Source organism: Gracilinanus agilis, chromosome 6 (assembly GCF_016433145.1).
Source record: "Gracilinanus agilis isolate LMUSP501 chromosome 6, AgileGrace, whole genome shotgun sequence".
Classification (NCBI taxonomy): domain Eukaryota; kingdom Metazoa; phylum Chordata; class Mammalia; order Didelphimorphia; family Didelphidae; genus Gracilinanus; species Gracilinanus agilis.
The window spans coordinates 297,815,419-297,828,044 of record NC_058135.1 but is presented as its reverse complement, the minus strand read 5'-3'; the positions used below and the strand labels follow the sequence as shown (position 1 = coordinate 297,828,044).

At 58.3% G+C, this 12,626-nt stretch overlaps 1 protein-coding gene across 1 annotated transcript in view; it reads right to left on the bottom strand.

Moving 5' to 3' along the window:
* BRSK2 (BR serine/threonine kinase 2) overlaps nucleotides 1–9,422 on the bottom strand; it is a 23,904-nt gene extending 14,482 nt beyond the window's left edge. Inside the window, exons 1-7 of the mRNA XM_044682088.1 lie at nucleotides 9,345–9,422; nucleotides 6,907–7,092; nucleotides 6,779–6,841; nucleotides 4,892–4,982; nucleotides 4,325–4,475; nucleotides 3,561–3,618; nucleotides 3,207–3,209 (exon numbers count right to left, since the gene is read on the bottom strand). Coding sequence (XP_044538023.1) covers nucleotides 3,207–3,209; nucleotides 3,561–3,618; nucleotides 4,325–4,475; nucleotides 4,892–4,982; nucleotides 6,779–6,841; nucleotides 6,907–7,092; nucleotides 9,345–9,422 — 630 coding nt within the window. The remainder of the gene's footprint in view (nucleotides 1–3,206; nucleotides 3,210–3,560; nucleotides 3,619–4,324; nucleotides 4,476–4,891; nucleotides 4,983–6,778; nucleotides 6,842–6,906; nucleotides 7,093–9,344) is intronic.
* Nucleotides 9,423–12,626: the final 3,204 nt, after the last annotated feature.

Sequence of the window (12,626 nt, the reverse complement as noted above, 5' to 3'; positions counted from 1 at the left end):
AGGCTGGCAACTGCAGTCCTAAGAGGACGGCTTGGTCTCCGCTGAGGGCGCAGGGCCCCCTGCTCAGCCCCGATTTACACGTGAGCGGAGAGGTCTTGATTTCCCACCAAGAATCAGGAGGAAATGGGGGGGGGGTCAGGGAGGGAGGGAGGGAGGGAGGGAGGGAGGGAGGGCTCAGGGCCCAGCCCCAGGCCAGTGGGGGCCCAGCCGGCAGCACATTGCCAAGTCACAGCCTAGGTCCTGAGACAGGGCACGGCAGAGCCTGGCACCCTGCCCCGGGACGGGAGAACAGTAGTACCTGCGGAGGATACGAGGAAGGGATGAAGAAGGGGAGGAGAGAGCTAGGCGGTGTGGGAGTGAGAGGGGAGACAGGGAGGGGAGAGAGAAAGCCACTGCCCATTGGGAAAGGTGACAGAGAGACAGCCTCAGCTACCAAGACAACCAGGTGCGCCTGCAGAGGGAGGGGGCTTGACCCTTAAAGATGCAGTATTCCTTGAGCCCACAAAGCACAGGCCCAGGGACAGGATCCCTGGGACTCAGCAGCCCCAGCAGCGCAGGGCAGGCTGGCATGGACCCACCCACCCGCTCTTGTCTGTCCCAGGCTCTGAGTGGGGGCTGGAAAGGGGCTGCCAGGATCCCTGGCACCCAAAGGCTGGGCCCCCCGGAGCCCTTCCCTGCCTACTCCCTGGCACACAGGGGATCTGTTTCCAGAGTTCAGGGCCTGGAGATGGGGTTTGGCTGGGTCCTGAAGAGCCCCACAGTGGATTCAGCAGGGTGCTTCTTCTCTGCACCCCAACTTTCCCTCAGGCCCAGGAAGGGAGGTAGGAGAAGGCTGAGGGCCCAGGGCCCAGCCAGCAACGCTGAGGAGGGTTCTAGGGACCACCTTCAGTTTCCTGGCATTCAATCCCTCTTCAGAAGAGCAAGGCTTTCTAGGGCATAGCGCCCAGCCAGGGGGTCAGGCTCATGCTTCTGTATGAGAACGCATTCACACACATGTGGGAGACACACATGCCCAGGCACATATGGATATGCAGCTGGGTGCTTACGTATGTGAACATGCGTGTGGAGGTCAGAATTGGAGCTCCAGTATTGGGCCTTGGAGTACTGGAGGCCTCCCTGACTAGTCATCCACGGACAGCTCTCATGGTGAGAAAGTGCCCTCGGCAGGGGCTGTCTTTTGGGTGGGCGCATGCTCGGGCCCTCTGAGCTCGCTGGATCACAGACAGAACTGGAGAAGCCACAGAGACCCTCATCCAACCCTCTGATCTCATCAGGCCTAAAGGGAGGGCCAGGAAGACCAAGGGCCACAGCGAGTCAGAAGCAGCAGGAAGGGAACCCGGGCCCGGGCCCGGGCCTCTGATTGTACCTCCAGAGCCTGTGCCCGACTTCCTGATGGCAGGCCCTGCCCTCTCTGCCCCTGGCTGCCAGGCTGCCCTCCTGGGCAGAGGAATGCCCACAGGCTACCCTGAGGCTGGGCCCGACTTAGGAGAAAGAGTGGCTTGGGGCCAGGCGTCAGAGTGGCCTACTGGCTGCCCGGAGCTGCCCAGCCTGGGGCTGCTGACCCCCCGGGGGCCTGCCAGCTGCTCTGCCTGGCGTGTCCTGCATCTTTAAGGTTTCAGCAGTGAGGAGAGGGGAACAGGCTGGGCAGGGTGTATACCTGTCTTCTTTGCTGAATTTGGGATGGGCTTCAGAGATATCCAGGCTTTTACTGAACAAGGCTTTACTATGGCAGGAACAAAGTGAGAAAACAGAGTTACTGGTGTGGCCCTGGGGCCGAGGACACGTCCCTGGCCCAACCCAGCCCTTGCCTCACTGGTAGTGGCATGGCCAGCCAAGGCAGGGGCTCAGCTGTCCAGGCCGAACAGGCCCCCTAGAGATGGTCCCAGGCTGGGAGCTGGAGCCGCAGGGCTCTGAGGGGCTGAGGCAGGGTCTGGGTCTCTCCCTGGATCTACACAGAGGCTAGGGAGAACTAGGGAGGCATACAGGCAGGGCATCCTCTCATACATGACTGCTAGCCCTGGCCTGGCCACCCACTGGGTGGTGGTGGTGGTGGTGGGGCCTCAGACGCCTCCAAGCAATCTCCACAGGGGTCTGATCCACCCGCTCGCCTGCCTGGCAGGTTCTGACTGAGGAGCTGCAGGAAGTTTCAGCAGGTCACCTCCTCGATTCGTGCTCAGCTCCCAGGGTCACTGACTGGGAGACTCGGGGGCACTTGGACCTCCCAGTGCCCCAGAGAATGGGCCTTCCTGGAAGGGAGGGCCTTCTGCAATCAGAATCTCCTTCCTGCTCTGTCCATCACCCCATCAGCCACCACATGCCAGAGCTCTCCTTGGGAGGCTGCCGAATGGCCAAGGGGATGGGAGGGAGGCAGAAGGAACCCAGGCATCTGGAAGCCCAAGGAGAGGCCTGGCTGACCCCAACAGTTTTGGGATTGCCCAGGGAGCAGGTAGGTGGATAGGCCCAAAGCCCCTTTTCCTTGGGCCTCCAGAGCCCCCTTTCTCACCATGCATCCCTGGAGTGAGTGCTAGCCCAACCCCCCCCCAGGGGACCTGCAGTGTAGCCCAAGGGTGCTCCTAGGGCATCCTCAGTGTGCCTGTAGTGAGGCCCTAGCCTACTTAGCCCAAGTGTGCCCCTAATGAGCCTGTGGTGTAGCCAAGGGAGAACTTGGGGTATCCTGTGTATGCCTGCAGTATAAACCAAGTGTGCTCCTCCTAAGCTTGTGGTATGGCACTAGGAGACCCCAGGGTGCCCCGACTGGGCCTCTAGCTGACTTCAGTGTAGCCCCCGTGTGTCCACAGTGTACTGCGCCCCCATCCCGATCCTAGTGTGAGCTCAGGACACTTGACTGGGGCCTCCGGAGCCTCAGAGGGAGGTCGGGAGCCTCCTTTCCCGGGAACATGGCCTTCCCCCTCAGCAGCTCTTGGCCCCCTTTCTTGGCTCAGCAGGGTGCTCCGAGGGGGGACTTCCTGCCCAGGAAGATTGGCTGGGCCTAAGAACGCCGTCCTTCTCTCCCTGGACTCTGGAGTGGAGTCTCAGGGCAGCTTTGCCTTTCCCGTCCCAAGAGCCCTCCCTCCTTGAGTCCTTGCCTTGGTGGCCTTCTCTCTGCTAGAAGGAAGCGTGTATATGGGGGGCAGCATTTGGCCCTGAGAGAGACCCCACTGTCCCTGGGGACATCGGTGTGCCCTCCTGGGGCTCTTGGGCAGGACCCTCTGAGCAACCGAGGCTGCTCCCCCAGAAGACTTGGTTCCACCCCGCCCGTTACTGCCTGACCCCATAATGCCCAGGCTAGGGGGCTCTGGGGGATTAGCTCTCCCTACTTCTTCCTGGCTGCCACTCACTGCCCATTGACCACTTGAGCCAGAGGCCCCAGAGCCACCCCGGTCCAAGGCCTGCCTCAGTGCCCAGCTGGGTCCCAGCTTTCTCTCTTCCTCCCTCCCCTCCATGGATGGGAAGCGGGTATGGGCTGAGGTAGGCCAAAGGCAGCTTGGCCTTGTGGCTGGCCATCCCCAGCGGAAGCCGGGGGACCACTTTTCTCAGTCCGAGGCTCCGAGCCCCAGCACTGGGGAGGGAAGGCCCTGGGCCACTCTGCCCGAGGAAGAACCCCTCAGAGTCAATGTCCTTTTGGCAGCTGGCTGGCAGCCCTGTTGGCACCGCCTCAGGGGCTATTCCCAGGGGTCAGGGACAGCAGTTCCTCAGGCCCTACTGGTGGGAGGGTCCCCCAGAACCTCCACAGGTTCTACTCATGGACGTGCAGACCCAGCAGCCTCCCAGACCCTGATTTCGGGGGTTCTAGGTCAGGCCCTGCTCCCTGAGGGTAGAGAAAAAGCCTGCAGGCCTTGCTCCCAGGGGTCAGACGCAGTGACCCCCAGGCCCTGCTCCTGGCCTGTAGGGACAGTAGCCCGCAGGCCTTGCTTGCAGGGCATCAGACACGACAGGCTCCCGGCCTTCCTCAAAGGGATCACACAGCAGCTCCCCAGGCCCTGCTCCTCTGCCGCCCTGTCCCCTCGCCTCCCCGGCCACACCCTAATGACCTCTCTGCTCCCCCCCATCCCTGGGGGCCCAAGCCTCGAGCTGACCAGGCAAAAGCATGAGCCAGCCAGCTCAGCGAGCAAGCACCGCCGGGCACTCTGAATGCCAGCCAGTCAAGGCCAGCCTGTTTCCGGGGGGCAGGCCAGCAGCCCCGACTCCCCAGCCTGCAAAGGGCCGAGGGGACGGCCTTGGCTCTGCCCGGAGGGCAGCTGAGGGCAGGGAGGGCAGGGCAGGGGAGGAAAGGGCAGGAGAAATGGGCCCAGCCGGGTCCTGAGGAGCTGCTGCCGACACTCACCTCTGGCCGTGCTGGGCCATCTCAATGGCTCGGCGGGCAGGGACAGGGGAGCCGCCATCCGTCACGCTGAGGACCTCCATGGACTTCCTCTCGGGTCTCCGTTTCCCGTGTCTGTTTAACATTGGAGAGTCGACACGCTTCCGGGGAGGGTCTGGAGAGGGAAGAGGGCAGGTCGGCCTCCCTTCCCCCACATCCCTTGGGGGTGGCCAGCCTGAGGCATGTTTAGGAGCGAGGGGAGCTCAGCCTGGCCGGGCCGGCAGTGAAGACTTGGCTTTTCTCATCACTGCCCACATTGGTGGGCTTTCCCCTTTCATGCCCTCTCCTCATACTCCATGATGCCAGGCGGGCACAGCCTGGGGATGCCAGACACCCACCGAAGGCCACCTAGAACGGGCCCTGACAGGGGCAGATGGGTAGAGCCCAGGGAAGGGGGTGCTGCTCGGCGCACTGCTTTAGTGCACTCTTCTGAGGGACTTAGGTGAGAAACTGGTCTGCATGGGAGTGAGCTGGCCATCTGAGGGGGTGGGGAGGGAGCTGCCCATGCGAGTGGGGGGGCGGGGCCTGTACCTATTTCATTCCTTGGGGGGAGGTCCTCGTCCTCGTGGCTGGGATACCTTTCTTTACGGTCAAGGAGAAGAAAATAGATCATTTTTTCTTGGTTTTCCCTGAAGAAAAGAAAAGAAGGGAATGTAGGAAAAAACGAAGCCGACGAAGAACCCTCTAAGGAGGGCACGCCACGGACACTGACGAGATGCCCTCTGGGGGCCGATCCTAGTCTGGGAAGGAGCCCTCGCGGTCCTCCGTCCCCCTGGGAGAACCAGAGCGTAGGCTGGCTCGGGCCCCGGCCTCTCGAGGAGCTTTTATCCTTTTTCTCCACTTCAACCTTGTCCGCTCTCCAGATTAGGCGAGGAAGCTAAATTTCACTGGATAAACACTTATTAATCCCCTGCTGTGTGCACAGAGCCCTGTGCTGGCCATGGGCGAGGTGCGCGCCTACTATGGGTCAGGCACAGAGCTTTGCAATGGTTCTCTCACAACGCTCCGGTGAAGTCGGGGCTGCTAGTCTCCCCTTTTCATAGTTGAGAAAACGGAGGCAGAGAGACATTCAATGACTCGCCCAGGGCCAGCCTAGCTAGATTTGAATTCAGGCCTTCCTGACAACAGGCCCAGCACTAGCCGCCTTCTCCTCTACAGGGGAGGCCCAAAGCCTTAAAAGAAGATCTGATTTTCCTCTCAGAGAACACCTGATCTGAGAGGAAAGATCATTATCGAGCCAAGGGGCTTCCTGGAGGAGCAAGCATTGAAACTGGGCTTCGAAGCATGCGGAACAAGTAAGGGTATTGCGTGTGCTGGGACCATGTACGTTGTTTAGGTGCTGGACACAGAGACGTTGGAGAATCTGGCAGAGAACTGGAGATGGCGGGAGGCCAGTGCCAGGTCTTGTAAGGTCTCAAGTGATGGGCTAAGGAACTGGAACTTATCTCGGGAGGCGCTGGGGAGCCATAGCAGACCTGGCAGCTCTGGAGAGAGTAATGGGACGAGCTCTTTCCATAGAAAAGGCGACCCAGCAGAGATGGGATAGAGGAGATGGAGAGAGATCTGGGGGGGGGGGGGCTACTGCAGTAGTTAGTGCGACAGACGGTATGGCGAGTCCGGCTTAGAACAGTGGCCTCTGGAACGAGGTAGGGAAAACGGATGAGAGAGAAGTTTTAGAGGCCGAACTGGCGAGACAACTGAAGGAGGGTCCCGTCGCCCATTTGTCAGGTCCTCAGAGCGAGATTCTCTGCTCCATGGCCAAGCTCAGTTCCCCCATTCTTTTTCTGTCAGAGGAAGACCACAGACTCAACATGTCCAAAACAGAACTCGGGACCTTCTCCCCTTTCGCATGTTTCTATTTCCAGCGGAAGCAGCGCCCTCCTTGTAGTCTCTGAGGACTTCCATTCTTAAGTTCTCCGTCTCCCTCACCCCTCACACCCAATCAGTTAAGAGAAAATAGGAACTCCGCTGGCATTCGAGGCTCTTCACGGTCTGGCTGCAGCTGACGTTTTCCAGCCTTATTAGGTGTGATTCCCCTTCACACACCATTCCAGCTAAATGGTGCCTCTGTCTGTCGCTCATACACGGTCCTCAGGAGTCATCGAGTGTTGGGAATTTTCTCCTGATGCCAAGCCTAGATTTACCCTTTTCAGTCACCCCTCTGGGCTCTTAACCAAGCAGAACAAGCCCCACATGACTTAAACGTTCCCAGTGTTTGCAGCCATTCGCTTTGGCCTCAGGCCCCTTCCTGAAAGGAGGAAGACCACCCAGTTCCTACACCTCCACTCCAGTAAGAAGACCAGAGAGAAAAATGATTGAGATGCGAAATGAGAAGCCCCAAGTGCCTGCTACATCCAGAAGGGCACCGAAGTCAGCCCAGAGACAAGGAGAAGGGGGACCCCTCCGAGGCATCAGCACCTCGACGTGCCTCCCAGCTGACAAGAACTGCCCAGAAACTGTATAACGTACGAGCCCCTTTATCTAGGGCCACAGAGAGCGGAAGCCGCTAACATCAGCAGTAACCAGCTGGATGTGCTTTTCCTCACGGTGGCATCTGGCTTGGCAGATACCAGGGCTTTGGGGTCCAAGGTCTCTATCACTCTGTCCTGAGGCACTACAAGGGCCTTTGAAGATCCAGTGCTCTGAAGCTCAAGATCCGGAAAAACGGAACCCTCGAAGGTGGAAGTCAGCACAGGAACACAGGTGATCCGGGGGCCAAAGCCTGAGACCCACTGCTGGTGATAAGGAGAGGGAGGAGCTTCTGAGCATCAAGCTGAGGACCAAAAGGGCTGGCTGAATGAGAGAGAGAGAGAGAGAGAGAGAGAGAGAACCAACCAGGGCTGGCTGACTGCCACACCCAGAAGCACAATAAGGAACAGATCTCTGTGGAACAAAGAGAGAAGAGGAGGAAGAAGAGGAGGAGGAGAGGAAAATCAAGTAAAGAATTATTTCAGATGCAAAGATATGAAAAACCTGGACAAGAAAGAATAACACACTTTAAAACCATTGACTCCGAGGCGGGGAATGGACTTTCCACCAGGACTACATGAAGACCCAGAAGAAATAAAGCAAGAAAACTGGAAAACGAGGGACTTCTCTTCTATTGGGGAATGGTTGAACACATTGTGGTATATGCTGGTGATGGAATACTATTGTGCTCAAAGGAATAATGAACTGGAGGGATTCCATGTGAACTGGAAAGACCTCCAGGAACTGACACAGAGTGAAAGGAGCAGAGCCAGAAGAACATTATACACAGAGACTGATATACTGTGGTAAAATCAAATGTAATGGACTTCTGTACCAGCAGCAATGCAATGACCCAGAACAATTCTGAGGGATTTATGGAAAAGACGCTGCCCACATTCAGAGGAAGAATTGCAGGAGAGGAAACAGAGAAGAAAAGCAACTGCTTGAACACATGGATTGAGGCGGACATGGTTGGGGATGTAGACTCAAAACTACCACACCAATGCAACTATCAACAATTTGGAAATAGGTCTTGATCGATGACACATGTTAAAACCAGTGGAAATGTGCATCAGCTATGAGGGGAGGGGAGGTTGGGGAGGGGGAAGGGGAAAGTAAGAACATGAATCATGTAACTATGATAACTTTTCTAAAAAATAAAAATGATTTAAAAAAAAGAAATAAAGCAAGAAATAAAAAATGAAATAGAAAACTGGAGAGGAAAAAACTGGAAGAGTAATCAATCGCTTCGACGAGATATTGCGAAACCTGCCTCAAGTAGTAAACTCCCTGAAATGAGAATAGACCCAACAGAGGTCAGTGACTTTATGAAGCAAGAGTAGAACAAAATCAAAAGAATACAAAACAATAAAAGAAAATGGAATATAGCTGGTATCAAAAACAACTGATCTGTTAAAAAGGTCTAGGAGGAATTTAGGAATCATCAGACTCCCTGAAAACCATAAAAAAGTCTGGACACTCTATTTCAGGCTAATATAAAGGAAAACTGCTCAAGTATATTAGAACCAAGAACAAAATGAGAGGGGAAACAATACACAAATCACTTCCTGAATGAAACCCCAAAAGGAAAAGGTCAGAACCCAAATCTAGAGCTTCCGTGTCAAAGGAAAAAAATACTGCAAGGAGTCATAAAAAAGAATTCAAGTACTAAGGAGCCGCCATCCGAATCATACAAGACAGGGCAGTTTCATGAACAATGAAAGGAGATCTTGGAATACAGTATTCCAAAGGGAAAATTCATGACCAACAGTGACTTAAACTGAAAAACGGAATAGAATCCTTTAATAGAATCCAGGATTTCCCAACATTCCAGGGGAACGAATAGGAACTGTGAAATTCAAACATAAAACTCAAGGAAAACGTCCAAGTTTGAATTTCATTTGAGCAATTGGAAGGGGCCGTATGGCAATGGTTTCAAAGGGTAGAGAGGAAGTTAAATAAGGAAAACTGAGGTCCTGGAGCAGGTCTTTGCCCTCTGTACCACCGCGGTCCTGCTCACTCTCTGTCTGGAAGCTGCCGTCTGGACGAGGTGACCGAATCCTAACGTCCCTCTGTTGTTGTGTATAACCTCGGCCTGGACAGAGAGCCGAGCCTGGGCTCAGGCCCTTGTTTCTGTTTTCATTTCCTGGGGCCTCTGCCCGTGGCCCCATTGCTGTCTTCTTCGTTGTCTCCTCCTTGCTTTGTGGACTTTGTGGACTGCTGAGCCCTTACCAGATAGCCCAAACCAAGTGATCTTCAGGTGTCCAGGAGGGCCCCGGAGGCGCATGCCCTGCTCTGGTGCCCACCTCCATGTTCTTGTGCACTGACCCGCTAGGACTTGGCTTTTCCTCTTGCTGTGGCCTGATGATCCAGACTGACTTCACGTCCCATTTGCCAGAGACTGTGCTGGTTTTAAGCCCCTGGTGGGCCTCTTGTCTGAGCACCCAGAGGCTTCTGGATGGAGGAGTTTCCTGTTGGTTTCCCTGTTCGATGCCTTATCTGGTGTCATTTTGACCTCTTTGCTAGGGAGTTTCTTGGGGGGCTTATTGAAACCTTCTAGGTCTTTAGTAGCATCACCAACTGGCTCCATCATCCCGGTTGCCCCACTCTGACATCCCTCCAACTTATCAACGAGGCAAGGGGAGTTGACGACTGAGAAGACCGTTCGGCTCGCTTCTCCGTGTGCTTGGACAACGACTCACTTATTTTTAAGCCCTTCCCTTCCCTCTTAGAAGCAATACTGTGTATTGGCTCCAAGGCAGAAGAGTGGTAAGGGCTAGGCAATGGGGGTTAAGTGACTTGCCCAGGGTCACCCAGCTGGGAAGTGTCTGGGGTCCCATTTGAGCCCAGGACTTTCTGTCTCAAGGCCCGGCTCTCTGTCTGCTGAGTCATCTAGCTGCCCCCTCAAGGACAATGATTATTACTAGAAACAGCAGAACAAAAATGATTAACTAAGACTTGATCCGGAGGATGAGGTTGCCTGGATGAAGTCGTGTCGCAGACCCAGGTGAACTGACTGGCAGGAGAGGTTTCGGAGTCCCTGGCAAAGACATTTGGACCATCCTGGATACGGGAGAAGTTCTGGGAGCTTGGCGGGACGAGTGACTCCTCGGCACAAGCGAGAGGCGGGGCGCTTGGCCAAGTTTCGGGGGAAGTCTGTGAGGGACCCCTAAAGGAGGGCCCGGGGCCATCTAGCCAAGGAAGCCCGGATCCCCGCCGCCGGCAGCCTCGCCTCCTTTCCTCCTCGACGGCTGGCTGGGGGGCGCTGCGGAGAGAGGGCAGCCCAGCTTGGAGGCAGGCTTTGGAGGGGACGAGGAGAGGATCCTGGGACCAGGCGGACTTAGCAGTGAACGGCCCTGACCCTTCGCCACTTGGTCTTAGTCCGTGACTTGGATAAAGGCACACACGAAATCCTCCTCAAGCCTGAAGCGGAGGCCAAGCTGGAGGCTGGGCCGGCGCTGGCCCAGCGTCCGTGAGTCGGGATTACCGAGACTCCTGGCCGCGCCGTGGGCTGAATCTACTGAGACGAAACTAGGCGGGGATCCGGGTAAAGTGCGGCCCGTGAGCCCAAGAAGCTCCACCGGCGGGAGCGCCACAAAGCGGCAGAAAGTGCTTGGAGGTAGCCGGAGGGACGTGCATGAACCGACGTGGCGGCTCTCAGCGACGCAGCGCGGCGAGCCGGGCCGATCCCGAGAGACGTGGGACGGGGAAAGCCCCCCAGAGGCAGAACTGCTGGCGTCGGGGGGCATCGAGGCCGACTAGCTCCGCCACTGACGGCTTTATCTGGGGGTTTGGGCCGCGCGGGAGGGAGCTGGATGTGAGTTTGGCCTGATAATAAACAGAAAATAAAGGAGAGAAGTGATCTGGGGGTCTCAGTGGCCCCGTCGGTCCCCTCCACATAACTCGGCACGATGGGGTGGCATCGTCGGGCTGCCTCCAGATGGGCAGTGCTTGCCGGTGGCCGTCGGTGTCCTCCCCCTGGTCAGAGCTCCTCCGGATGGCTGGGTTCGCTTCTAGGCGCTGAGGCTGAGGAAGGACCGCGATAACCTCTGAGTCCTCGACGCGGGAATCCAGGGAAGGGACTGGAAGTGCTTCATTGGGCCTAGGAGAGCCGTCCGCGGGCCTAAACGGCTGCCGTGAGGGAGAGCTGAGGCTGGTTCTGTTTGGCCCAGACAGCAGAGCCAGGAGCAGGGGCGGGGGGGGGCACCCAGAGGTGCCTCTAGGGTGACTGTCAGGAGCAGCTTCCTAGCCGCGAGGTCTGCCCCATCCAGAGGGGCTCGGCTTCCCCTCCTTGGAGGTCCGAGCAGACAGAGGCTGGAGGGCCGTCCGTCTGCTCTCTCAGAGCCGGGGATCCTTCGAGGAGGCCCGAGACGTGAGGAGGCCGAAGTCCCTTCGGAGAGCCCGGGGATGCCTCGGGCCGCGACCCCAGGCCTGGAAGCTGTGCTGCTCGAGGCAACATCTCGAGGCTCCAGACCGGCCTCCTGTCCACGTCACTGAGGAGGCGGACGGCGGCCTTCTGTCGTGGCTCGTCCTCTCGCGGGGCCGAGCGCCTCGTCCGAGGAAGACTTCCGGCTCTCACCCGTTTTGGACGGAGGGAGGCCCCAGCAGCTCCCCCAGACAGGCCAGGCCCAGGGATGGTTCCTGAGCTGAGCCAAGCACCCAAGAGGCAGCGCGTCGTAGCGGGCAGGGCCGGGGCTCCAGGGAGGGAGGCCGGCTCAGACATCGAGGGCTGGGAGGCCCTTCGCCTCTCCTTCAGGCGTTCCTGTGCCCTCTCGCTCCCAGGGAAGCCTGCTCTAAAGGGCCCCTCGACCGCCCCGAGGAGCAGGCGGGGGCCAGGAAGGGCCCTGAGCCACCCAGCTGGCAGGCGTCGTCACGGGACAACCAGGAGGCAGAGGGGGCCTCTCGGAGGCCATGCAGGGCGACCCCTTCTTCCTCTGGGGCTGGGCTCCTGGCAGCTAGCCTCGGAGCGTGGGCTCCCATGGACAAGAGCCTGGAGGCCCCGAGGGGCAGAATAAGGGCCCGGAGCTCCGGGAGGCCGTGAGGCGAAGGGATGGGCTGCTGGCTCGGCCCTTTCATCCAAGCCGAGGCCCAGCGGAGGACGAGGCCCAGCGGAGGACGAGGCCCAGCGGAGGACGAGGCCCAATAGAGGACGAGGCCCAGCGGAGGACGAGGCCCAGAGGAGGACGAGGCCCAGCGGAGGACGAGGCCCAAAGAGCGCTCCCCTCAAAGGGCGGCCCAATGTTGGCGGGGCAGGTCAGGTCTGCGGCCTTCACAAGCCTCTTCCCATTGGCCCATTCCAACGTAAGCGCCTCGAGGCAGGGACCCGCTGACTCTGTGGCTCGCATTTGTCTCAGCACTTAGCTCGGTGCCTGGCACACGGCGGTGCTTAATAAACGCTTATTACCTACCTACTTCCGGGTGTCCACTTTCCCCTTACACTTGGCCCAGGGTTCTAGCCTGCGCAGGCCGCATCCCTCTCTCCAAGTCATGGACAAACTCAGGGACGGCCCCAGGCCGAGGCCAAGCCGGGGCACCTCCCTGGGGATGCCTCGATGGCCTCTCTTGGGTGGTCATTTGGGGGCTCTGAGGCCACCAGCCCAGCCCCCCCTGCCCACGGGGCTCCACGTGGTCCACAAGGAGAAGAGGAGGACGGCTCCGTGGCTCTGACCGAGGCTGGCCGGCCCGCCATCTCCCTGCCTTTGCTAGCAAAGCCGCCTTCGGAATACATCAGGTTTGTGCCGTGGCCAGATGGGGGCCGAGCAGAGCGGCCCCCCCTCCCCACGGCCCAGCCCCTCTC